General features: G+C 46.3%; 2 protein-coding genes across 10 annotated transcripts in view; one reads left to right on the top strand and one right to left on the bottom strand.

Moving 5' to 3' along the window:
• The window catches only part of LOC140187266 (uncharacterized), a 158703-nt gene extending 145336 nt beyond the window's left edge, over positions 1-13367 (top strand). The window contains exons 44-50 of the mRNA XM_072242400.1: positions 504-591; positions 2894-3011; positions 4226-4369; positions 6918-7031; positions 7536-7637; positions 10372-10498; positions 12241-13367. Coding sequence (XP_072098501.1) covers positions 504-591; positions 2894-3011; positions 4226-4369; positions 6918-7031; positions 7536-7637; positions 10372-10498; positions 12241-12832 — 1285 coding nt within the window. The 3' untranslated portion in view covers positions 12833-13367. The remainder of the gene's footprint in view (positions 1-503; positions 592-2893; positions 3012-4225; positions 4370-6917; positions 7032-7535; positions 7638-10371; positions 10499-12240) is intronic.
• exoc7 (exocyst complex component 7) overlaps positions 13362-26310 on the bottom strand; it is a 46454-nt gene continuing 33505 nt past the window's right edge. For 5 of the 9 annotated variants that reach the window (XM_072241909.1, XM_072241911.1, XM_072241912.1 and 2 more), the window contains 11 exons: positions 25485-25583; positions 24358-24420; positions 22776-22842; positions 20769-20807; positions 19362-19427; positions 18949-19069; positions 18356-18451; positions 17515-17578; positions 16841-16882; positions 15234-15367; positions 13362-13544 (listed from right to left, as the gene is read on the bottom strand). In XM_072241909.1, the coding sequence (XP_072098010.1) occupies positions 13442-13544; positions 15234-15367; positions 16841-16882; positions 17515-17578; positions 18356-18451; positions 18949-19069; positions 19362-19427; positions 20769-20807; positions 22776-22842; positions 24358-24420; positions 25485-25583 (894 nt within the window). In that variant the 3' untranslated portion in view covers positions 13362-13441. The remainder of the gene's footprint in view (positions 13545-15233; positions 15368-16840; positions 16883-17514; positions 17579-18355; positions 18452-18948; positions 19070-19361; positions 19428-20768; positions 20808-22775; positions 22843-24357; positions 24421-25484; positions 25584-26310) is intronic. The other 4 variants (XM_072241910.1, XM_072241914.1, XM_072241915.1 and 1 more) reach the window with 1 other exon arrangement.

Raw genomic sequence — 26310 nt, 5'->3', positions numbered from 1 at the left:
TCACGTGCTAATTCTTAGCCAATGAAAAATGAGAAAGGTGATAAACTGTTAGTTTAGCTGCTATACCGCTTTCTGCTGGTCAGTGGGGATGAACCACTACATACTGCGAAAAATACACGAGTTTGTTAAAAAGTACATATATTAAAAAAAGGTGGTTTCCAACCCAACAACCTCCACTTTAAATATGCCCTGTGACTTGGGCTCCAAGTCAATGAACTAAGGCACAACAAAATGAAATGACAAGGTAGTGTACATGGGTTTGTGGACTGTTCGTAAATCTGATGGTGAAGCAACTGTTTCTGAACTGTTGAGTGTGGATCTTGAGGCTGCTCACTGTGGCTCCTCCCCAGAGAGAAGATAGGATGAGACTAAATGTTTAAAAAAAAAAGGGTTAACAATCTCACTTCCTGGAAAATTTATGAAATAAAAATAAGCAACTGTGAAGTGGGGTTTGAAGCTTTGCTCTTTCCTTTAATGTAATTGTTATTCCATTATCTTTCTAGAGAGATTGTAAAATTATTTAGTCTTGACAATAAGGAACTTGAAAAGGAACTGGAACGCTTCCTACAAAGTCTCATCTCTTGCTTTGAGGTAATCTTTCTATGTTCATGTGAAAAGAGGACGGGTTTCAGTGAAAATTACAACTGTTACAGCACTGTGCAAATGTCTTATTTATTGAGGTACAGCATGGAATAGGCCCTTCTGACTCTTTGAGCCACACCGCCCAGTAATCCCCCAATTTAATCGCGGGACAATTTACAATGACCAATTAACCTGCCAACCGATACATCTTTGAATTGTGGGAGGAAACCAGAGCACCCGGAGGAAATCTGGGAGAACATACAAACTCCTTGCAGGCAGCGACGGGAAATGAACCCGGATCGCCTGTAATGTGAAATGTACCAACCACTATTCTACCTTGTAGCCCTAAACACGTATATACAGCTAAGGTGTCTAAGACTTTTGCATAGTGCTGTATTTGTCAATGTGAAGTAGAGAGGGGCGTGGGACAGGTGGTGGAGAAGGGGTGTCGGAATGGGGAGGCACATGTGCAGACGCACCCTGCCCTGAGACAGCAGGCAAGGTTATTTGATACCAAACAATTGATTTATTCTTCATTACAGAATGTCTCTCTGGTGTTTATCACTCCCTGCTCTCTCCCTTCCCCTTTTCCCAAGCATGATTCCTCTCTCCCTGCCCCCTTCCCACTCTCAGTCCACAATAGAGACCCATATCAGAATCAGGTTTATCATCTCTCACATACGTCATGAAATCTGTTTTTGCAAAAAAAAACAAATTTCATGACATATTTGAGTGATTGTAAATCTTTGAGTGAGTGAGGATATGGGTCTGTATTGTGGACTGAGAGTGGGAAGGGGGCAGGGAGAGACCCATATCCTCACTCACTCAAAAGTTTACCATCACTCAAATATGTCATGAAATTTGTTTCTTTTTTGTGAGTGATGATAAACCTGATTCTGATACGGGTCTCAAGTTGGAAACTTTAGAAATGGCCTGTTTTAATTTGGCACTCCTGATAGGCTGGGTAGTTAGCCAATGTGTTTTAAGAGAAGTATCTTTCCTTTCCATTTTTAGTAATCCCTCAGCAGTGGGTGACAAATGATCACTGTGGCTTTATTGCTGATGGAATCATAGAACTGGATCAAATGAGATTAAAAGAAAGAGATTAGTCTTATTTCTCACGTGTACATCGAGACATACTGTACAGTGAAATGTGTCACCAGCACACCATGCGGACAGCCTACTAACCCTGACCCATGCGTCTTTGGAATGTGGGAGGAAACTGGAGCTCCTGGAGAAACTCCATGTGGACACGGGGAGAACGTGCAAACTCCCTCCATTCGGCGGTGGGAAGTGAACCCAGGTCGGTGATTGCCGGCACTGCAGAGCAACTGAGCCGGCCCTACACTACGGTGCTGCCCATCAAAGAGACTCTTGCTGCACTGTAGTAATTTCCCGTGGAAACAAAATACAATGCAGTACAACAGAACATGTGATGTGCGGAGAGAGACGCCGTTAATATTTCAGGTCAATATGTTTTGTCAGAAATATTCAACAGGAATAGCGACACAAAATACTGGAGGAACTCAGCAGGCCAGGGAGCATACTTGTGAAAGTTTGGGGTTGAGACCCTTCATCGGACATTTCTGACAAAGGGTCTTGGCCCACAATGTCAACTGTTTACTTCCTTCCCATAGACGCTAGCTGGCCCGCTGAGTTTCTCCAGCATTTTTTGTGTCTGAGCAAGATCGAAGGTGTCCTCAGCCTGCTGGTACACCCTTTCAGGCTTTTGTGTCTTTGCCCGATGGGAGAGGGGAGGAGAGAGAACGTCTGGGGTGGTTGGGGTCTTTGATTATGCTGGCTGCTTTTACTGAGGCGGGGAGAAATTGAACAGAGTCTGTGGAGGGGAGGCTGGTTCCTGTGTGCTCAGGAACGGGAGGTAGTTGTGTGGCAATCTGGAGCCAATGTGCAGCAACTTGGTCCACGTCAGATGTCAGAGGCATTACAGTAGATGAGATTTGGATGATACAGTAGTGTAGCGGTTAGTGTAAAGTTATTACATTGCAAGCTGTCTGTAAGGACTTTGTGCATTCTTCCCATGACTGAGTAGTTTCTTCCGGGTGCTCTGGTTTCCTCCCACATTCCAAAGGCGTACAGATTAGTAAATTAATTGATCACATGTGGTCACATGGTGCTTGTTAAGCTGGAAGGGCGTGTTACCATGTTGCATCTCTAAATAAAATGTTGAAAAGACAACTAGAGGCCTTTGTGCCAGAATTTCTCAGGTCCTAAGGCTACGCAGCAATTGAGGGCCTGGTTGCTTGTTGAATCATTTTGCTCGGATTTAGTTTGAAACCTCTTCCACCCCCAGGATTCAAAAGCACTGCAGAAGTTGTTGAAGAAGGAAGATGTTGCTGAGTTGCCCGAAGGTGAAGAGGAGTGGGAAATACCTCTGGCAGCCGAGATAAAGACAGAGCCACGATTTACAGGTGAGGGCGAGAGCGGATCAGACTTGCTCATCACCTGTGGTGTCTCTGTCTGTTTGTCACGATACAGTATCTCCACATCAGAGGATTTCCTAATTGTTTTTCTGTCAGAGACACAGAGCACCACAGCACAGCAACAGGTCCTTCAGAGCCAAACCGTTATCCTGCCTACCCCCATTGACCCGCACTGTGACCACTTCCCTCCACCCTCCATACCCCCATCGACCCGCACTGGGACCACGTCCCTCCGTACCCCCATCAACCCGCACTGGGACCACGTCCCTCCGTACCCCCATCGACCTGCACCGGGACCACATCCCTCTCCTCTCCTATCAGATTCCTTCCTCTCCAGTCCTTTACCTTTCCCATCCACTTGACTTCACCTATTATCTACTAGCTATCCTCCTTCTCCTCTCTTTGTCCCACCCCACCCCACCTATTCTGACGTCTGCCCCCTTCCTTTCCAGTCCTGAAGAAGGGTCTCAGCCCAAAACGTCAACTGTTTATTCATTTCCGTAGATGCAGCCTGACCCCGCTGAGCCCTTCTGGCATTTTCTCTGTGTTAGTGTAACCCTTCCCTCCCACGTGTCCCTAATGCAGCTGCCTCTACCTCCACCCACGGCAGGGCATTCCACACTCCCACCACTCCGTGTTTAAATAAAAACAACAAACAAACTACCTCTGACATCACCGCTGTACTTTCCTCCAGTTGCCGTATTGGCCATTGCTGCCTGGGGAGAAAGGCAGTAATAATCCAAAATAGAACTGTGGGTTGTGGGACAAAAGGCATTGACTGTCAAGACATAAACCAGGTCACCTTTCAGCCCACAATTCTGTGCCATACTCATTAAGCCAGTAATTACGTCCCTTCAGCCTACACAAGTCCATGCACGTTGAGGGGGAACGCCTGAAGGTACCTGAGAATAAATGGCCAGTCGGTTTAGGTAGTTACAAAAACACAAGGAATTCTGCAGATGCTGGAAATTCAAGCAACACACATCAAAGTTGCCAGTGAACGCAGCAGAATGATCTCTTACTAACTCTTCCTTCAGTTAGTCCTGACGAAGGGTCTCGGCCTGAAACGTCAACTGTACCTCTTCCTAGAGATGCTGCCTGGCCTGCTGCGTTCATCAGCAACTTTGATGTGTGTCGGTTTAGGTAGTTGCTGGGTTCTACGTTGGAAAAACACAAGTAATGTTCTCAATTTCCTTTATCAGAGAAAACAGCCACTCAGGTGCAAGCGCAGATTCCAGTCGGTACAGAAAACCACAAGAACAAAGACAACAGTGCTGACGAAGAGCGGACGCTGGCCAGCTGGCCTCCCAAGTCATCCCTTCATGCTTATCCTGACGCAGTACCGAGTAAGGGAGATTTCTACTCGAAGGGTTACAGGGGAGGAGAGGTCAGGGCCTGTGTTCACCTTCCGTTTTACAAGTGATGCTAAAGAGTTATGGTCTCATTATACAGCTCTTGTTGGTTGAGTGGTAAGATTGAAATCTGGTGATTGCTTAACTCAACGCTGGGTGGGGGTGAGACTTTTTTTAAATGCAGAAGGGGCAGCTCGGTAGTGTAGCAGTTAGCAGAATGTGATTACAGCACTAGTGACCCAACTTCAGTCCCCACCACTGTCCGTAAGGAATTTGCATGTGCTGCAGTTCTGACTGCGTCTGGGCCCTTTGCTCCTGGACACCCCGCATTCTCTCCACACCCACTCTCTCTATGGCTTTCAGTATTCGATAGGTTTCAGTGAAATCTCCCCTCGTTCTTTTAACATCCGGCATGTGTCGGCTGACAGCCATCAAACAGTCCTAGTACATAGAAACATAGAAAATAGGTGCAGGAGTAGGCCATTCGGCCCTTCGAGCCTGCATCGCCACTCAGTATGATCGTGGCTGATCATCCAACTCAGAACCCTGCACCAGCCTTCCCTCCATACCCCCTGATCCCTTTAGCCACAAGGGCCATATCTAACCCTTTCATTCCTGGGATCATTCTTGTGAACCTTCTCTGGACCCTCTCCAATGCCAGCACATCCTTTCTGAGATGAGGGGCCCAGACCAGCTCTCAATACTCCAAGTGCAGCCTGACCACTGCCTCAGCATCACATCCTTGATTTTATATGCCAGTCCGCTTGAAATGAATGCGAACATTATATGTGCCTTCCGTGCATTAGAGTGTGCTGGGCTGGTACTCACTGGACTTCAAAAGATTGAAGAGTGATCTGATTGAAACCTACTGAATATTGAAAGGCTTAGAGTCGGTGTGGAGAGGATACTTCTTATAGTGGGGGGTGTCTAGTATTTCAATGCTGTAGTAATGACTTCTTATGAAAAACTGAATTCTGTCTAGTGAACAAAATACTCTTGAGTATTTCTGTCAGTGTGGTGCATGTTCCAGCCTCTCGGGGTATGACTGCTTCTGGTGAGGCTGCTCTGTAGCTGCATTCAGAGTCGAGAGAGAGCAGGTGGAAATATTCCAGCCCATCCCATTTCCCAACACGTGGCGCGATATCCCTCTAAACTCATCTTATCCGCATAGTTGTCCACGTACTTAGATTAGATTATGAGGACACACAGTCCTCTTTTATTGTCATTTGGTAATGCATGCATTAAGAAATGATACAATGTTTCTCCAGAATGGTATCACAGAAACACATGACAAACCAACTAAAAAACTGACAAAAACCACATAATTATAACATATAGTTACAACAGTGCAAAGCAATACCGTAATTTGATAAGAACAGACCATGGGCACGGTAAAAAGTCTCAAAGTCTCTCGAAAGTCCCATCATCTCACGCAGACGGTGAACCCTCCAGTGCTGCAAACTTGCCGATGCAGCATCCTGGAAGCATCCGACCACAGTCCGACTCCGAGTTCGTCTGAAAACTCCGAGCTCCCAACCAGCCCTCCAACACCGAGCACCATCTCTGCCGAGCGGATCGACCCCAGCGACAGGCAGTAGGCAAAGCCGAGGATTCGGGGCTTTCCCCTCCAGAGATTCTCGATCGCGCAGCAGCAGCGAAGCGGGCATTTCAGAAGTTTCTCCAGATGTTCCTCCATGCTTCTCACGGCTGTCTCCATCAAATCCGGATTGTGCACGGCCCCTAGTTAACACATACGATATCTTTCAGGACGGCCGCCGCCTTAAACGTAACCAGCACAGGCACTCAGGCAGCTGGTTCCATATATCAATCACCCACTGTGTATAATTTAAAAAAAAACTTCTCCTCAGGTTCCTATTAAACCATTCCTCTAACCTTACCACTGTTGTCCAACCCTGGATAAAACACTCCCTCCACAGTGAGACTGACACGTCTCTGAACAAGAAGCCACCAGGGGAGTTTGTATATCCGGTCCCTCTGTTATAAAGTTTCCTTCAATTCCTTCATCTGTGCCTTGGGATAAGGTCAAAGTGCACTCCAGCACAAAAACAGCCCCTTTGGCCCATCTAGTCAGAGTAAATTACACGTAGGTCACCGTATACAACCCTGAGATTCATTTTCTTGTGGGCATACCCAATAAATCCATAATTGAATAATAACCATAACAGGATCAATGGAACACCCCACTAACTGGCTGTTCAACCAGGGCGCAAATGACAACAAACTGTGCAAATAACAGAAAGAAATAATCGTAAGCAATAAATATCAAGAACATGGGATGAAGGGTCCTTGAAAGTGGGGCCATAGGTTGTGAGAACACTACAGTGCTGGGGGAAAGTGAAGTTATCTCCTTTGGTTCAAGAGGCTGATGGTGGAGGGGTAATAACTGTTCTATGCCAAGCTGCCACTCAGCATAGTCACACAGAGCACTGCCCTCATAGTCTGCTGCTCAGTAAAGTGAGTTACTTTGGGGTGAGGTTGCATTCTGCGGAGTAGTTATTAGACCTCTATTTGTCGTCTTCAGACAAAGCAGTCGACGCGGTGATGAAGATGTGGCCACCTCCAGCACCCCCGTCTGATACTGGCGATAAAGGCGATAAGGTGCTTTCTGGTAGCCACCAGCACCCTCCACGCCCAGGTGAGTCGGCTTTTACAGTAATGCAGGAGAGATCACACCCACTGCTACAGACATCCAGACATCGTCTGTGCACAAGCTTCACCTTCCTTTGCGATTTTTTATTGCTTGGTTTACAAGCTCCATCCCTCTCAGGCTTTGATCTTCAACAAATGATCTCCCCTACCTCTGTGATACCTCGATATCGTGTTCCTTCAACCCTGGCCCCTTACATCTCTGACCTCTCACTGTTAGTAGGGCTCCTGCTCTGGAATTTCCTGCCCAAACCTCCTCTTTCCTCCTTCGCATACACACATGCACATATGGACCTACATGCACTCTGTGTGTGTGTGTGTGTCTCTCTCTCTCTCTCTCTCTCTTCCCCTCCCCCTCATCTTAGTCTCCCCCCTCTCCTCTGCCCTCTCCCCCCTACCCCACTGATGGTCCGAGGGCTGAGTGTCTGTCCTGTGAGTTACTGCCCGAGAGCTGATGGTTCTGGTCAATAACTAGTGTTCCTTTTTCATCCAGCTGGTCAAAGTAATGTTGGAGCCACCACAAGCCCAAAGCCCAGTGCAGATCAATTGCAGCCGCCGGAGCTACAGAACGGCCAGAACCACCCCTCGCACACAGGTAAGCCCTCGGTTTCACTGCAGAGCACTCTCCGCTCTCCTGCACCACTCACCTTTGGGAGTCAGCGTATTCCTTTCTTCAAGCAGTGAGAAGAGAAAGTCTCGCATTTCCATCAAAAACTGTAAATGCCAGGAATCTGAAATAACAACTTGTTAATTCTCAGCAATCTGGGCTGCATACAGGGAGAGGAAAACGCACATCCGTGGAAAAGATCGGTCCAGCGTGTTGTGAGTGTTGCTTTGACCCCAGCATCTGCAGAGTATTTTGTGAAAACGCACATAATTTCTCTGGTCAGTAAGCTCCATCAGAACTGGAGAATTCAGGAATCAAACATAAACACCAGAAAGTCTGCAGACGCTGGAAATCCAGAGCAACACACACAAAATGCTGGAGGAACTCAGCAGGTCAGGCAGCGTCCATGGAGGGGAATGAACAGTCAGTGTTTCAGGCACAGACCCTTGTTCAGGAAAGGAAGGGGGAAGAAGCCAGAATATGAAGGTGGGGGGAATGGGAAGTGTATAGAATGGCGGGTGGTAGCCGAGACAGGGGGTGCTTGGAGGTTTATGGGCCAAGTGCAAGTAAATGAGACTAGCAGGGAGGGTGCTGTGTCAGCGTGGAACCGTTGGGTTGAAGGGCCTTTTGCTCTGTTTTAATATGTAGTAAAGCACAGCACCGGAACAGGGGTGTGCCCGACTTGTTTTTCCCAGTGCCAGCACCCCTACTGGAACCACAGCCTCTCTTGGCCTCCAGCCCATCGCAGAAGTTCCCTTTGTATTCGCTGTTCTGTTCCCCCCGTAATTATAAAACGGTTTTCATTTCCAGCAACTTCATTTCCGATGATAGTTGTGGACCATCAACACTATCCTTTCCTCCACAGACGCTGCCTGACATGATCACCATTTCACTTGCATTTCTTTAGACCGTAAGACATAGGAAGAGAATTAGTCCATTCGGACTGTGGAGTCTGGTCCACCATTTCACCATGGCTGATTTATTATCCCCCTCAACCCCATTCTCCTGGCTTCTCCCCGTAACGTTTGACTCCCTGAAAAATCAAGAACCCATCAACATTTGCTTTAAATACGCCCAATAACTTGACTTGCACAGTCTTCTGTGGCAACGAATTCCACGGATTCACTACCCTCTAGCTAAAGAAATTCTTCCTCATCTCAGTTCTAAGTGGACATCCCTCAGCTTTGGGGCTGTGCCCTCTGGTCCTAGACTCCCCCACTATAGAAAACATTTTCTCCACTAGGTCTTTCAATATTTGATAGGTTTCAATGAGTTTCCCCCCTCATTCTAAACTCCAGCGACTACAGACCCTGAGTCACCAAACATTCCTCATACTGTATGTTAACCCTTTCATTCTTATTAACTCCCTCTGAATCCTCTCCAATGCCTGCACATCTGTTCTGAGATAAGGGGCCCAAAACTGCTCACAATACTCCAGTTGCAGTCTGACCAACGCCTTATAAAGCCTCAACATTACATTTAATTCCAGTCCTCACAAAATGAATGCCAACACTGCCTTCCTCACCACCAATTCAGCCTACAAGTCAACCATTAAGGAATCCTGCACAACAACTCCCAAGGCCCTTTGTACCTCTGATTTTTGAATTTTCTCCCCATTTAGAAAATAGTCCACGCTGTTTTTCCTTCTGCCAAAGTGCATGACCATACACTTCTCAGCACCGTACTCCATCTGCCACTTCAATTCCCATTCTCCCAATCTGTCTCTGTCCTTCTGCAGACTCCCTGTTTCATCAGCATTACCTGCCCCCCACCTATCTTCATATTGTTGGAAAACTTGGCCAGAAAGCCCTCAATTCTTTCATCCAAATCATTGACGTATAGCATGAGAGGCAGTAGTTCCAACACAGACCCACTCATCAGAAAAGGCCCCCTTTATTATCACTCTTTCCCTCCTCCCAGTCAGCCAATCTTCTATCCATGCTAGTAGATTTCTTGTACTTGCCTTGGGTTCTTATCTTGTTAAGCAGCCTCTTGTGTAGCACCTTATCAGAGGCCTTCTGAAAATCCAAATGAACAACATCCACTGACTCTCCTTTGCCTGTTCTGCCTGTTACTTCCTCAAAGGTTTATGACTGATTTGTCAGGCAAGATGTCCCCTTTAGAAAATCATGCTAACTCTGGCCTTTTTGAAGTACCCCAAAACCACGTCCTTAACAGTCGACTCCAACATCTTTCCAACCGCTGAAGTCAGACTAACTGGCCTATAATTTCCTCTCTTCGGCTTCCCTCGCTTCTTAAAGAATGGAGTGTCATTTTAAGACGATTGGAGGAAAGTGTAGGGGTGGAATACACAGTCAGGGGTGGTGGTAGAGACAGATGTGTTGGGGTCATTAAAGAATCTCTAGGCAGGCATGTGGCTGAAAGACAAATGGAGGGCTGTGTGGGAGTGAAGGGTTAAATCGATCTTTCGAGTATGTTTAAAGGTCGGGGGCTGAAGGGCCTGTACTGTTCTGTGTTCTAACACTGCATCCAAATACGACAGCTCTCCCCACACCATCGTAAAAGTGCCTTTACCATAACACTGAAACTATTCACCACCACCTTCTCTGGGAGATGGTGCTGGCCTGGTCAGTTACCGGTGCCCCAGTTTGTGTCAACAGAGGAAAGGCCATTCATCAACTGTCTCTCCTGTTTGTCTGTAGAGCTGTATCTTTGTTCGGGTGTTTGAAATATATTCACGGGCTTGGTTTACTTTCTACAGCCCATGCTGGTCCACCAGCAACCCTGGAACCAAAGGTGGATCCTGTCCAGACCAAACCAGCTTGCCTGCAGCCCGCCGACAGCAAAACAGAAGATGGTCTGCCTGCTGATGATGAGAAACACTCAGGGTAGGACACGGCAACTCGTTCAGTCATTGTGCATGCCATGCTGTGGGAGAGTCTGATCTCAAATTCCGGTCTGTTCATCACGCACAGTGAAACGCCTTGTTTGCTTTAACTACCAGCACCACCTGAGCACGTGCTGGGGGCAGCCCCATTGTTCCCACACATTCCAACGCCAGCATAGCATGACCACAACATTCAGCAGAACAACCTGAGCAGAAGTGACAGGACAGAACCAGGGAATGACAGTGTAAGCCCCTTGCCCACCCTCCCTCCCACCCACAAACACAGACAGGCTTCCAACCACAGGCCTGATTTGTGCCATCCTCTGGCCTTCCAGGGAGGATCTGATCTTTGTGTTCAGCGTGTTCCATCCCTGTCCACAGAACAGACAGTGCACCAAAATCAAACCAAGAGTGAATTTCTCCGGATCAGAGTGTCCTGTGTCCCAGCAGGAAGCTCTTCCACTAATCATACTCTATAGATCAGTTTTACACCCTGGATGTCGCAGCAAGTGCCAATATTAATTGAGCTGGAAGGTTGTAGTGAATTTTCCACTCTTTCCTCTCAGTCCTGTCGAAATTTACTCCCCACCCTCTGGTATCCCTTCATGCCCTGACTAATCAAGAATCTATCAACCTCTACATCAAATGTACCCAATGAGTTGGCCTTCACAGCCTCCTGTGGCAACAAATACCAGAGATTCACCATCCTCTGGCTAAAGAAATTCCTCCTCATCTCCATTCTAAATGGACATCCCTCTATTCTGAGGCTGAGTCATCTGGTCCCAGACTCCTCACCACTGGAAACATCCTCTCCACACCTACTCTATCGAAGACTTCCAACATTCGATAGATTTCAATTAGGTCACCCTTCATTCTTCTGAATTCCAGTGAGTACTGGCCCAGAGCCATCAAACACTCTTCATACGACAAGCATTTCAATACTGGAATCATTTTCATAACCCTCCTTTCTTAGCTAAGGGGGCCCAAAACTGCGCACTGTACTCCAACCGAGGCCTCACCAGTGCTTATAAAGCCTCAACATTACATCCTTGCTTTTTATCTATAGTTTTCATAAATCCTACTGTATTTTGTTATTTTCCTGTGAGAATAGCTTACAAAGAAATGCATCTCAAGGTAGTATATGGTAACATATACATGCTTTGATAATAAATTTTGTCTTTGAAATTCCCTCCTTCCACCTTTTAGCAATCTGTTACAAGTCACCGCCTGATGCTCAGAAGGTTCCGCCCTCTCCCGTCCTTTGGTCCACTATCATAGACCTGAGCCCTTGGCTTACCACATCCCGACTGGGAGTAGCTTCAGATCGCTCCCAGTGGTCTTTGCCACCTTGACCTCAGCAGGCAACTGATCTCATTCCAGGTCCTTGTGAGCAGTTTTGGGCCCCATTTCTAAGAAAGAATGTGTTGGCAATGGAGAAGGCTTACAAGAATGATCACATGGACGAAAGAGAAACGGAAAGCTATGTGGGAGGGAAGGGTTAGGTTGAACTTGGAGTAGGTTAAAGGATTAGCACAATATCATGGGCTAAAGGGCCTGTACTGTATTCTCTGTTCTATGATTTGCTGGGAGGAATTATTCCATTGTGCATCTTTTCTCTACCAGAGTATTATCTCTGTAATCAGAAAACAGCTGTTAGAATTGTGTGCATCAGGGTGAGGGTAGGAGGCTGGGCTGGGTAAATATTGATGTTTCACACCATTATTTCATGTCTGTACCATACAGCCAGGAAACGTCAGTGTCCAAACCGGGAACCAACCGTAACCAACACAACGGAGCGGCTGCCAGCGCTTTCCGGCCAGCCGTTCCCCTGGATGCTCCGGTGTGGCAGAAGGAGCAGCCCCACGAGGAGGCACTGGAGGAGCTGGTGATACACAGTACGGTGGAACGGCCGCAGGCGGTCATCTTCAGCGAGGACAAGATAGATAAGCGAGCCATCGGAGAATGGGGGGAGCACCTGGTTCACGGGTTCTTGATGGACTGGAAGGAGAGCGACAGCGAGCTGAAGCCGATAGCTGTGAATTGGGTGAATGAGAAGGGCGAGAGTGGGCTGCCCTATGACTTCAGGGTGGTGTTTACGTCCGTGAGCCAGGGACAGGTGGACACCTTCATAGAGGTTAAATCCACCAGCAAAGCTGACAAGAACTACGTACAGCTCTCAGCCCAAGAAGTGGACCTGGCCCTAAAATTCAAAGATCGTTACCACCTGTACCGTGTTTATAATGCAGGAGACTCTCTGAACGTAAAGCTGTGTCAAATTAAAAACCTGGCACAGTGCCTGCATACAAAGCAGCTTGAACTGTTCCTCTATATGTAAGTTACTTTGCACTGACTTGGGGGAAATGTTTGTCCCACTCAAAATGCTTTTAATTATTTTTTTAAGAAAGCAAGCATATAGTGATGGAGGATTAAGAAAAATATCACTGCTGAGAGATTGTTAGTATATTTTTTAAACTTTTATTTCCAGAGGAGAAAAGATGTTTTAAAATGTGGAGAATTACTGTACAATTTTAGCTTTTCAAACCTTTTATTATATCATGTAGCTGTGATAATGTTTGGAATAAATTATCATAAATTTAATTGATTAGCTTTGTTTACACATGTACGTCAACCAACCCAGTCCGAGGATGTGCTGGGGGCAGCCCACAAATGTCGCCAGGCTTCTGGTGCCATAACTCATACATCTTTGGAATGTGCAAGGAAACCCACACAGTCATAGGGACAAATTCCTTTCAGACAAGAGCAGGAATTGAACCCAAGTCAATGTTCCAATTTACTCGCTCTCTGGGTGGTGTTGGCAAAGTCAGTGTTAATTGACACAACTGAAAACAATTATAACCAGGAAGTTTCATTCAAGTAATAGTTTATTTACACAATATTTCAATAAATGATTGGCAGTTGTGTCTGGCACAGTAATACTGGATCGTCATGCTGAGGTATCAAAAAGCTTCTCGATCATTTCTTCAACATGCTCCACTCTGTATTTCATGTACTTTTCGACATTCTTGGTAAAGGGAACGTTTGAATACCTGCAGCAATCAATAAAGAGTTAACAAGTAAGCACTGGGAGGTACGAAAGCCTGAAACCAGACATCCAGAGTGAAAAGCTGCTGGAAATCTGGAGAAACAACGGAGAAAACAGTCAGTACGTTGGCATCTCTTCACTAGAAAAGGGAAAAGTGAGAAAACTTGTTTAGAATAAACAAGAGATTCTGCCTATGCTGGAATTCCAGAGCAACACACACACAAAATGCTGGAGGAACTCAGCATCTATGGAATGAATGAACAGTCAATGTTTCTGGCTGAGAGCTTTCTGCAGGACTTTAAGTTGCAGGAAGGGAAAGATGCTGGGTGGGTGGGGGGGGGGGGCGGGTGGCGGAGAGAAGGGAGCCAGGGTATCTTAGCAATAAAAGAGAAAAACTAATTGAAACAAAGGTTCAACCACATTTGTGAAGGGGACAGAAAAATAGAACTGCACCCAAACTTGTTAAAATCAATATCAAGGTCCATGGTGCCCAGGTGCAAGATGGGTTGTTCCTGGAGCTTACTCTGGCCATCACATTGAACAAAACAGGTCAGAAGGAGCAGTTTGGAGAACCAAAGTCACAGGATATTGGAAAGCTCTTACAGCACACACACAGAATTTGGATTTGGTTTCTCCAACATGGAGGAGATCACGATCAGAGCACAGTAGTGCACTGGATTGTGAGTGCAGGTGAGTTGTTGCTTTCCTGAAAAGAACAAGGTGAAAGGGACAAGTCCTTGAGAGGAGGAAAGTGGTTGGTAGAGGGGAACGAGTGAACTGGGGAGGGTGGTGGTATTCTTTCTACACCAGCAGCAGATATTCCTGCTGCTGCGTCATTTAACCACGTAGGAGAAAAACTGATAGATCAACCCAAGGTGCAGTTTCCACATCATCCCGCAGTCAATTATATTCAAACAGTTACAACTGGTGAAATGTGGTAAACACAGAATTCAGTAAGAGCCCATGAGGAGGTTTCTCTGTCAGTGCCTCTGATTAACCAGGAGACACAGATTAGCATCCTAATGAAGGGTCTTGACCCAAAATGTTGATTATTTATTTCCCTGCATAGATGCTGCCTGACCCGAGTTCCTACAAAATTTTGTGTGCGTGACTCAAGATTTCCAGCATCTGCAGAAAATTGTTCTAAAAGATTAGCTTTGTCACATGGACACTGAAACATACCGTGAAGTTTGCATCAAAGGCCAACAAAGTCAGAGGATGTGCTGGGGGCAGCCCACAAGTGCTTCCAATGGCAACATAGCATGTTCACAACTTACTAACCCTAACCCATAGGTCTTTGGAACATGGGAGGAAACCAGAGCACCCAGAGGAAACCCACACGTTCACGGGGAGATCGTGGAGACTCCTCACAGACAGCAGCAGGAATTGAACCCGGGTTGCTGGAGCTGTAATAGCATCTTGCTAGTCGCCGTGCTACTCTGCCGCCCACAGATGTGGGACCCCTGTGGCAGCATTGAAGAAAAGCAGATGTATCCGTGGCAGATGGCCCTCCATTTAGTGACACAGCTGTAGGGTTACTGCAGCCTTAGGACCTGCACACTCAAAGCCAGAGACAACACTAGACCTTCCCCCACCCCAATGAACCTGAATCTCAGATACTGTACACTCTGCTCCCTGGCCCAGACAACCAGACACGAGGACAGATACAAGGGGCTACACTCCTGCCTCTTACCTCTGCCAGAAGACCTGATAGGCTCCAGTCACATTCTCCTTCTGTGCCCGCCTGATCTTGTCCCTCTGTTCCTTATCAGGGATCGCCCAAGATTTCTGGATTTTGCAAAGTTCTTCCAGTCCATCATTAAATGCCTGTGAACCAGAACAAGCTGCATTTAAAGGAACTCATCCACACGAGAGAAGACATCTCTTGTGCAGACTCCAAAAAGCAGTTGGGACATTTCCCAATCCAAATCATTACTGGCCTGTCAGCTTTGGCTACAGGGTTAGTGTGACTGGCCATCCCCGAACATACACCAACCAGTCAGTATCCAGGTTCTTGTGTTATCCTGTGACAGTGTGCAGCTGGCCTTGGAAGCTGGAGTGACCAAGCCTCTGTCCTTCAGTAGGTGGAATCTCTTCAGATTTATTTATCACGACATCAAAATATACAGCGAAATGTCATTTGCTTTAACAACACATCCGGGGGGGGAGGGGTTGCGTGTGTGTGCAACCCACACGTGTCGCCACAATTCTGGCGCCAATGTCGCGTGTCCACAATAGAACACAGAACAGTACAACACCATACAGGCCGTTCAGCCATGAGTCCAAGGTATTAGAGGGAGGATGCTAGCACGGATAAAGCAGTGGCCAACTGGCAGAAGGCAAAGAGTGGGAATAAAGGGAGCCTTTTCTGGTTGGCTGCCAGTTCCACAGGGGTCAGTGTTGGGACCGATTCTTTTTACATTATATGTTAATGATTTGGATGATGGAATTGATGGCTTTATTGTAAAGTTTGCAGATTATATGAAAATAGGTGGAGGGGCAGTTACTTTTGAGGAAGTAGAGAGGCTACAGAAGGACTTAGACATATTAGGGGAATGGGCAAAGTGGCAGATGGAATACAGTGTCGGGAAGTGTACAGTCACGCACTTTGGTAGAAGAAATGAAAGGGTTGACTATTTTCTAAATGGAGAGAAAATACAAAAATCTGAGGTACAAAAGGGATTTGGGAGACATTGTGCAGGATTCCCCAAAGGTTAATTTGCAGGTGGAGTCCGTGGTGAGGAAGGCAAATGCAATACTAGCATTCATTTCAAGAGGACTAGAATATAAAAACAAGGATGTAATGTTGAAACTTAAAACATCTTTGGAATGTGTTAAGTTTCCGGTAGTTAGGTGATCAGAAATGCATACAATAATCCAAATTTGGCCTCACCTACATCTTAGATATCATGAAACAATCATAGTACCTCCAGAAAGGGACGGTTAGGTTGCAAGTACAGAAAGGTGGAAGAGGCTAGAGAGAAAGTTAGTCTATACCAGAGGGCACACTGAAGGTGAGAGGGGGTAGATTCAAGGGGGATGTGAGGGGTAAGTTGTTTTTTTTTAAAAACAGAGTGGTGGATAACTGGAATGTGCTGCCAGGTAGTGTGGAAGAGGCAAATACATTAGAGGCTTTTATGATATGTTTGGATTGGTAAAAAAAAAGATGTAAGAAAGCTGGAGGGATATGAACATTGTGTGGGTAGGAGGGATTAGTGTTTGGCTGTTTTGATTTGCCTTTTAGCTGGTTCAGCACAACACTACTGAACTCTTCCATGTTCTATAATGCTTCCATCTTACCTTAAAACGGTCTTTGATTGCTTGCCTTTCCTTATCTTTCAACTGCAAAAAATAAAATGGAAATGATCAGTACAGATTGCTGGTAAAAATTGTATGGTGACTGCATTCAAGTACCAGTCAGAATTTGATCCCGACACAGGTGACCCCAGTCAGAATTCGATCCAGGCACGGGTGACCCCAGTCAGAATTCGATCCAGGCACGGGTGACCCCAGTCAGAATTCGATCCAGGCACGGGTGACCCCAGTCAGAATTCGATCCAGGCACAGGTGACCCCAGTCAGAATTCGATCCAGGCACGGGTGACCCCAGTCAGAATTCGATCAAGGCACAGGTGATCTCAGTCAAACACCGGTCAGAATTTGACCCAGACACGGGTGTTGGTAGTCAAAAACGCGTCAAAGGTTAGAGGGAGAAGGCAGGAGAATAGGGTTGAGGGGGTAATAAATCTGACTCGATGGGCTGAATTCTCCTCCTGTGTTTTATGTCTAAATTGCTGTGAAACTGTTAAGAACCCAGCTGGATAGTTACCATTCCTATAGGGAAGGAATCAATGATTCCTATCCTGTCATGTTGCTGAGGGTGGACAGTCGAGCGAGCTGAAGTGTTTCAGCATGATATTAATGAGATACCGTACACACTGTGAATGGAAAGGAATGGAATTCTGTGCTACTTACTTTGGTCCCGGGCTGGAAGGCAGGTAGGTTACCCTCAGTAAGGGGTGTTGTGACCTTCAACCAGCTGTGAAGACACAAGTTAAATAAGAAATGCTGCTGAAGAATACTTTGACATAAAAGATCGTGGCCCCTTCCTCCCACTAACTCCAGCAGTAACGACACTACCAACACCGGCAGTCTCAACAGCCTGGGTTATGTCCTTCCCCCGACTGGTGTGCCAAGAGCAAGCCTGAACAGTTGTGGCCAAAGCCCTGGAAAGGGGAATCAACAGGTTACACTTCAATCACACCTTTAGCTACTTACATATGTGAGAGCGAATGATCCAAGACAGTATGGATTCTCAAGAAAAGCGTAGAAAATGAGAAAAAAAATCTTGGCAGCATTTCATAAAAAGAAGAAAAACAGGGAGGGTGCTGTATGCTTAAAAACGTACACTTGGTGGCCATTTCGTTATGTACATCCTGTACCTAATAAAATGGCCATTGAGTGTGTTCGTTGACTTCTGCTGCTGTAGCCCATCCAGGTCAAGATTCAATGAGCTGTGTGTTCAAAGATGCCGTTCTGCACACTACTGTAACACGTGGATATTTGAGTTACTGTTGCCTTCTTATCAGCTTGAACTGGTCTGGCCGTTCTCCGCTCAGCTCTCTCATTAATCAGACATATTTAACAACAGAACTGTTGACCACTGGATGATTTTTGCTTCTCGCACCATTCTCTGAACTCCAGAGACTGTCGTGCGTGAAAATCCTAGGCGATCAGCAGCTTAAAGACAAAACAGAAATGGCAGAGGCCAAAGACTGTTACCACAGATGCTGCCTGACCAGATGATAAGAGTTACCTGCGCTGGTAAATCTGAAGTTGCTCTTCAATGTGCCCCTTGTAAGTCTTGTCTGGGTGCTTCTGAGATACGGCCACAAGTTGGATTAATTCCGACCTGCACAACAGCAGAATGAAAGTTAGGAAACTAATTCAGCTTCCAAACAATAAGTAATTGCACCTGGCCACAGAACTTGAACTGTAATTGTAGGAAGGCAAAGAGCAGCCCACCCCCATTACCTCCCTCTGATCCCCTTCACCTCCCTCTGTTCCTCTCCTCCTCCCCTTTCTCCCATGATCCACTCTCCGCTCCTATCAGATTCCTTCTTCTTCAGCCCTTTAGCTCTCCCACCTGTCACCACCCAGCTTCTCAGTTCATCCCATCTCCCCCATCCACGACTGTGATATCTGTGGGGCGCACAGCAGCTCGAGGGACCTAGATTGCCCAGACCCAGACCCATAAGTAACTATAAACTTAAAGCAGCAGAGAGAAGGAATCATTCTCAGCCGGGAGAACAGCAAAAGGACGAAACTGGAATCCACCTTTTGATTTTATGAGGACAATTTTTACATTTGTTATCCTGAGAACATAGAGCTTGATTATCACAAACTTACTTCTCCAGAGATTTGAGGATGTAGTTGAAGTTGTTGAGAAGGAAGACAGCGCCCAGTGCTGTATCCTCATACACCTTGGCCTTGCTATGCAAGTTCAGTTGTAGGTTGCCGAGTATTTTGCCTACAGTAAGAAAGGAAATTGCTTTAAAGTGTAAAACAATCTTTTCCATTTTTTTTGTATTTGCTTCATTTGTTGTCTTTTGCATATTGGTTGTTTGTCCGTCTTTGTTTAGGTGAAGCTTTCACTGATTTTCTATTGTAACTTTTTTGTATTTACTGTGAATGCCCACTAGAAAATGAATCTCGGGGTTGTATGTGGTGACACACGTACTTTGAACGGTACAGTACTGGGGTAGACCAGAGGCCTTGCCCACCTCCCCTCTCTCCCCATCTCACTGTGAAGCAATACTCACAGATGTAGTTGCTGAGAAGCCGCCGGCTGAACTCGGAGTTGTAGGAGCTGGATGAAGTTCCAATCTCTGCAAGTCAACAATTTCCCGTCTCAGTCAGAAAACTAAAAGCAGCCATTCAATAAACTTAGCTTCAGGGAGTGGGATGTTGGGATAAGATGCACAACATTTTAAATAATGGATAGCGCCTAGATCCACCAGTGCTCCCTCCATTTCCTTACCCACACCGCCTCACCCCAGATTTCAGCCCCACTGGGATACCAGCGAGCTGTTCTGCTGAGAAAGGGTATAACAACAGGCCGTAGAGAAGGGTATGAGGGAACAAGGCTGACATTTGTTCCAGTATAACAACTTGTCTGTTTGGGCCATCCACCTGAGCAAGGATCAAGGAAACTTAGAACTTTCAACAGTACAGCACAGTGCGGGCCCTTTGGCCCACACTGTTGTGCCGACCTTTTAACCTACTTCAAGATCAAACTAACCCTTCTCTCCCACATAACTCTCCATTTTCCTATCATCTATGTGCCTGTGTGAGAATCTTTTCAATGCCCCTAATGTATCTGCCTCTACCACAGCCCTGGCAGTACGTTCCATACACTCATCACTTTATTTAAAATAACTTGCCTCTGACATTCCCCTATACTTTCCTCCAATTACCTTAAAATTATGCCCCTGGTATTAGCCTGGGCAACTGTCTCTGGCTGTCCACTATCTGTGCCTCAGTTTATAACAGCCAGGACCAGCCATTTAGAGAGGTAAAGAGAAACGTCTTCACTCTGAATGGGTGCATATGTTCCTTTAGGATACATCAAGACAGATTTTTGGATTCCAAGCAGATTAAAAGCTCAGAGAAGGGATAGGTGACAAAAACAGCATCTGGAACTTGGATGAACTCAGCAGTAGGCCAGGCGGCATCTACGGAGAGGAATAAGCAGTCCACATTTCAAGTCAGGACTCAGGTGGTCCTGTTTATCCCCCTCCATTGATGCTGCCTGACCTGCTGAGTTTCTCCAGCATTGTGTGTGTGTATGTGTGTGTTGCTCTGGATTTCCAGCATCTGCAGAATCTCGTGTCTGGAACTTGGATCACCTTTGGTTGGTGGAGGATGGCTAGCTATTTGGCACCTTTCTACTCTATACAGAGGTAGCTAGCAACCTGCCCTTTAGAACACACACTGAAATAACTTAGCCTATTTACAGAATAATAATGGTCCAACATAACGTCCTAGTCCGTAGCCTATAGTTTTCCCTCCAACTGATCTCCAAACCCAACCCCAAACTCTACAGGGAATTCACTCAAACAAATGAACTGCTGGCAATGTGGGCTAACGGATACATGGGTTCCAAGGACATAACATCAACCAACAGACAGATGCCAGAGATGACGGGACTTACAGATGCATCGACTCACCTCTGGGGTCTAAAGGGATATGGTAAGTGTCCCCCAGAACTACCGGTCAGAGCAGAGCAAAAAAAGTGCAAAAGTGAGAGTTAGCAGATCATTAATGTGGAGTAGTTAAATAAAAACAGTGGACGATGAGAACGGCGACACCAGAGAATCAGCTTAGGCAGTGGTTGCAGCACCAGGCGGACAGTAATGGTGGGTCAAGGAGTGGACAAAAGGGTTTGGTAGCAACAGAGGAGGAGCTTAGCACTGAATACGCAAGAGACAGAAGAGTTAAAGAAGAGCACCGCACTAGACAGGTAATGGCTGGGGGGAGGGGTGGGTGTCAGGGGCACAAGGCAGTGGGTGGTTAATACGATGGACACAGAGGGGCAGGAGCATCAGGGAATAGATGCAATATCACAGAAAGATAAAACAAATTCATGAAAGGCAATGTGAGAAAATGTTTCTATAATAAACACAAACACTCCATTAAGACAGGAATTAACAACAGTTGAACTCATTGGCTCCGTATGAGCAGTTTTGAAAGGCCCCTCATTTTTAAAAGATCTCCACACTACATATTTTTTACACAAATACACTGACAGAAATCTCTCCGTTAACAGACAGGTAAATCTTCAATTAGTGACCTCCTCTAGCAATCCCATGGCAACACTGCCTCCAGGAGGCAACATCTAACATCAATGATGCCCGTCATCCAGGCTTTGCCATCTTCTCTCAGCTACCATCTGGCAGGAGGTCCAGAAGCCTGAAGTCCCACACCCCCAGGTTCAACGACAGCATGCCAGTGATTGGGGTTCAATTCTTACCACTGTCTGGAAGGAGTCTGTACGTTCTCCCCGTGGCTGTGTGCGTTTCCTCTGGGCGTACTGGTTTCCTCCCACAACCCAAAGACGTATGGGTCAGGGTTAGTTGTGGGCATGTTATGTTGCTGCCTGAGGGGTGGTGCCCCAACACATCCCTGGGTTACGTTGGTCATTGACATAAATGATGCATTTCACTGTATGTTTTGATGTACATGTGACAAAAAGCTCAATCTTTATCCATCTCTGCTTCCTTTCAACCACTTGGTTCTTGAACTAACCAGCACGACCCTGATCACTACCTATTAGTAACAATGACCACATGGACTACTCTTTGTTCTAATAATACTCCCCCTTATAAAACTTGTGTTAATGTTTAATTTACATTTTTCTTGTGAACGCTGCTGCAAGTAAGTTTCTCACGGTGCCTGTGCACACTCATACTGAGAACACAGAACAGTCCAGCACAGGGACAGGCCTTCAGCCCACAACATCATGCCAAACCAATTCAATAAGTCATCAAATGGCTAATCACTAATCTACACAAGGTCCCTATCCTTGCATCGTCCTCACATTCATGTACCTACCTAAATGTCTCTAAAAAGTCTAATGTTTCTGCCTCTGCCACCTCCCCAGGCAGCACATTCCAGGCACTCACCACTGTGTAAAGAAAACTTGCCCCTCACATCTCCTTTGAGGTTACCTATTCTCATGTTAAATGCATGCCCTCTGGTACAGGATTAGACATATCAATCTTGGGGAAAAAGATACTGGCAGTCTGCTCTATCTATGCCTCTCATAAATAAACTCAACTTTGACTTTGAAACGGTGTGGTTAACTAGCCTCTATCACATTGAGTTGTCAGTGAACTCCAGTAGTCACTTTGGAGCACGTTTGGACGGAAGTGTTAAACAATTCACACCAAGCACAGGGTGTAACTAATTCCAGATTTTGATTTACTTACCATGTGTACATCGAAACACGTGTGTAATTGCATTACCAACCAATGCAGTCCAAGCATATGCTGGGGGCAGCCCACAGGGGTCACCACACATTCTGATGTCAACACAGCATCTCCACGAAGCTCGGCAGATTAACACAGAACACAACAGAGCAACATCAGCGAAACAAGCCCCGTTCCTCCCTCCCGTACATTGTCCGCCAACCCCCGGCTAGGCTTGCCTCTTTGTACACCTGTGAGCATATTTACCCTGAGATGCTAACATGGCACTGGCCGTCTCCTGGAAGTACAATAGTTGCTGAAGGAACAATATGGCCTGAAGATTAAAAAACAAAATTCAGTGATCTTGCAGTTTCATGTAGCAAATATAACATTTTTTTTTTTAACTCTCTTCCATCCCAGCGATTTCCCTAACCGTTCCCCACACCACAATAACCCAACCAAAGATCCAGGTCATCAGCCAATGACCCCTCTCCACCCATTTCTGAGGATGAGCAAGTTATCAGGATAGAAATATCAATACCAGACGACACATGCCTTTAAGGTTAGGGAGGGGCTCGGGTTTAAAGACGATGTGAAGAGCACATCACGCACAAAATGGTGGAGGAACTCGGCAAGTCAGGCAGCATCTACGGAAGGGAATAAACAGTGAACGTTTCAGGCTGAGACCCTACATCAGTACTGGACAGGAAAGCGGGACGAATCCAGAGTAAGAAGGTGGGAGGAGGGGAGGGGAAGGAGTAAGTGATAGATGAGACTACATGAGGGAGTGGAGGAGGGATGAAGAAAGAAGCTGGGTGGTGACAAGTGGAAGAGATGAAGAGCCGATCTGATGGGAGAGGACAGTGACCATGAGAGAGAGGGAAAGATGAAGGGGACCAGAAAGAGGTGATGGGCAGGTGATAAGGGAAGGGAGCCGAAAATGGGGAATGGAAAAAGCGGAGGTAAGTACTTGTTTGCCTATGCAGAGTGATGGACACCTGGAATGGCTTACCAAGGGCAGTGTTGGAACCAGGCAGTTCTGTGAAGCTTGAGAGGCTTTTCAGATAGACACATGAATATGAGGGAATGAAGGATTATGGATGATAAACAGGAGAAGGATATTTGGGCACCAATACAGGTAAAGCATCTTGGGCTGAAGGATTTGAGCAGTGCTGTGCTGCTCCACAGCCAATCGACGCTGTACAGCAGGCACCAGTTGTTGGTAAGATCAAATGTTTCCCTCCCCCTCTACCCAGGATACATCAGTAGTGTTCCCACATTCCCAGTGCCACCATGAAGCTGGGCTAAGACTGGCCCATCATCTGCACTATGTTGCCATGTCATATGACCATGTAAAGTCACTGCCCAGAAGACGACAACGGCAAACCACTCCTGTAAAATTTGCCAAGAACAATCATGGTCATTGAAAGACTGTGATCGCCCAAGACAGGTGGGCCCAGACATTATCAATACTCTTCAGAGATTGTCTGCCTGGTGTCAGTGGTCACATAACCAGGACCTGTGATGTGCACCGGCTGCTCGTACGACCATCCACCACCTCCTCCCGTGGCTTCACGTGACCCCGATTGGGGGGATAATCAGGTGCTACACCTTGCCTAAGGGTGAACTGCAGGCTAGCAGAGGGAAGGAGTGCCTTACGCCTCCTGTGGTAAAGGTGCATCTCCATTACACAATGTATTTCTCAGCTGGGCGAGGAAGGCATCTGTGCATGATATTCCTCTCCCTACTCCTGCTCAAAGCCACAGTGTTTACCATGCAGTGGAGACTAACTCAAAACACACAAAATGCTATAGGACTAAATAACGGTGCTGGCGCCATACCAACGTACATTACTGGTCAGTTCATGGACAGTTCCGTCTTTGGGCATGTTGTACTCCTTGTCCGGGTCATTCTGTGAAAAAAAAATCAAAACAAATGTCCATTTGCAACAGAAACATTCCCTCAAAGGACAGAGATCTATTATTTAGAAGTCAGCCTTGAGTATCAAGTTCAATGCTGCTCATCTCATTAGTGGAACAACGTGGTAGTTTTAAGAGAGGGTGCAGAAAAGATTTACCAGGTTGCTGCCTGGATTGGAGAGCAGGTCTTATCAGGATAGGTTGAATGAGCTCGGGCTTTTCTCTTGGATGAGTGGAGACTTGATGGAGGTATCAAGATAAGAGACAGATTGAGGGGACAGCCACAGACGTTTCCTCAGAGTGGAAACGGCTAATACATTGGGGCATAACTTTAAGGTGAATGGAGGCAAGTATAGAGGAGAGAAAATGTCAGAGGTGGTATTTTTTAAAACACACGGGTGCGTGGAACACACTGCCAGTGGTGGTGTTAGAGCCAGATACATTAGGGATACTGAGGGCCTTTCACACAGGCACATGGACGACAGAAAAATGGAAGGCTGTGTGTGGGAGCGAAAGGTTAGAATGATTTTGGGCACAGGTTAGAAGATCAGCACAAGGCCATGGGCACTTCAAAGCTGAACTATATAATTATACAATCTTTAGCTAATGGACAATGTTTTAAGGGATACCGTTTACTACATACAGCTAAAAATAGATTACTTCAAACTCAAGGAAAAGACCGCAAGACATAGGAGCAGAATTGGGCCATCGAGTCTGCTCCACCATTTCCTCATGGCAGATTCATTATCCCTCTCAAACTCATTCCCCTGCCTTCTTCCAGTATCCTTTGACACCCCTCATAATCACGAATCTATTAAACTCCACTTTAAATATACCCAACGACTTGGCCTCCACAGTTGTCTACGGCAATGATTTCCACAGATTCACCACTGTCTGGCTAAAGAAATTCCTCTTCATCTCTGTTCTAAAGGTACATCCTTCTACTCCAAGGCTGTGCCCACTGGCCTTAGACTCCCCCACTATAAGAAATATAGTCTCCACATCCAGTATATAGGCCTTTCAATATTCAATAAGTCATTACAGACTCATACATTACCTTAATGCTATCTGCAAACTCTTCCAGCGCTTTGGCACCCGTGGTCTCCATGGAAGTGATCAGCACCGGCAATTTATTCTTTGTGCTGGCAGCTGTGCCCTACACAAAGCAAGCACGACAGAGGTGATTAGCTGAACACATTGGTCTCGAACACACACCATTCCCCATCGAGGGATCAACAGTGAAGAGAGCGAGCTGCCTAAAGTTCCTGCGTGTTAGCATCTCTGAAGATCAATCCTGGGCCCAATATATTGATGCAGTTACAAAGGAGGAACAGCAGCTGGCCAACTTCATTAGGAGTTTGAGGAGATGTGGTACGTCACCAAAGACTCTTGCAAATCAGAATCAGGTTTTAATATCACCGGCATGTCCTGAAATTGTTAACTTTAAGGCATGAAATACATGATAAATATAGAGAAAAAATGAATTTAAGAAAACCCAGAGGCTTTCTCGATCTCTCCTTTTTCTCCCTCTGCCCTCTGACTATACCCCTTGCCCATCCTCTGGGTTTTCCCCCCTCCCCCCTTTTCCTTCTCCCTGGGCCTCCTGTCCCATGATCCTCTCATATCCCTTTTGCCAATCACCTGTCCAGCTCTTGGCTCCATCCCTCCCCCTCCTGTCTTCTCCTATCATTTCGGATCTCCCCCTTCCCCTCTCAAATCTCTTACTAGCTCTTCCTTCAGTTAGTCCTGATGAAGGGTCTTGGCCTGAAACGTCGACTGTACCTCTTCCTAGAGATGCTGCCTGGCCTGCTGCGTTCACCAGCAACTTTGATATGAGTTGCTAGGAAGAAGTTGTTCCTGAATCGCTGAGTGTGTGCCTTCAG

This window comes from Mobula birostris, chromosome 24 (assembly GCF_030028105.1).
Source record: "Mobula birostris isolate sMobBir1 chromosome 24, sMobBir1.hap1, whole genome shotgun sequence".
NCBI lineage: Eukaryota > Metazoa > Chordata > Chondrichthyes > Myliobatiformes > Myliobatidae > Mobula > Mobula birostris.
The sequence above is the reverse complement of the archived record's forward strand: the minus strand, read 5'-3'. Positions and strand labels throughout refer to the sequence as shown.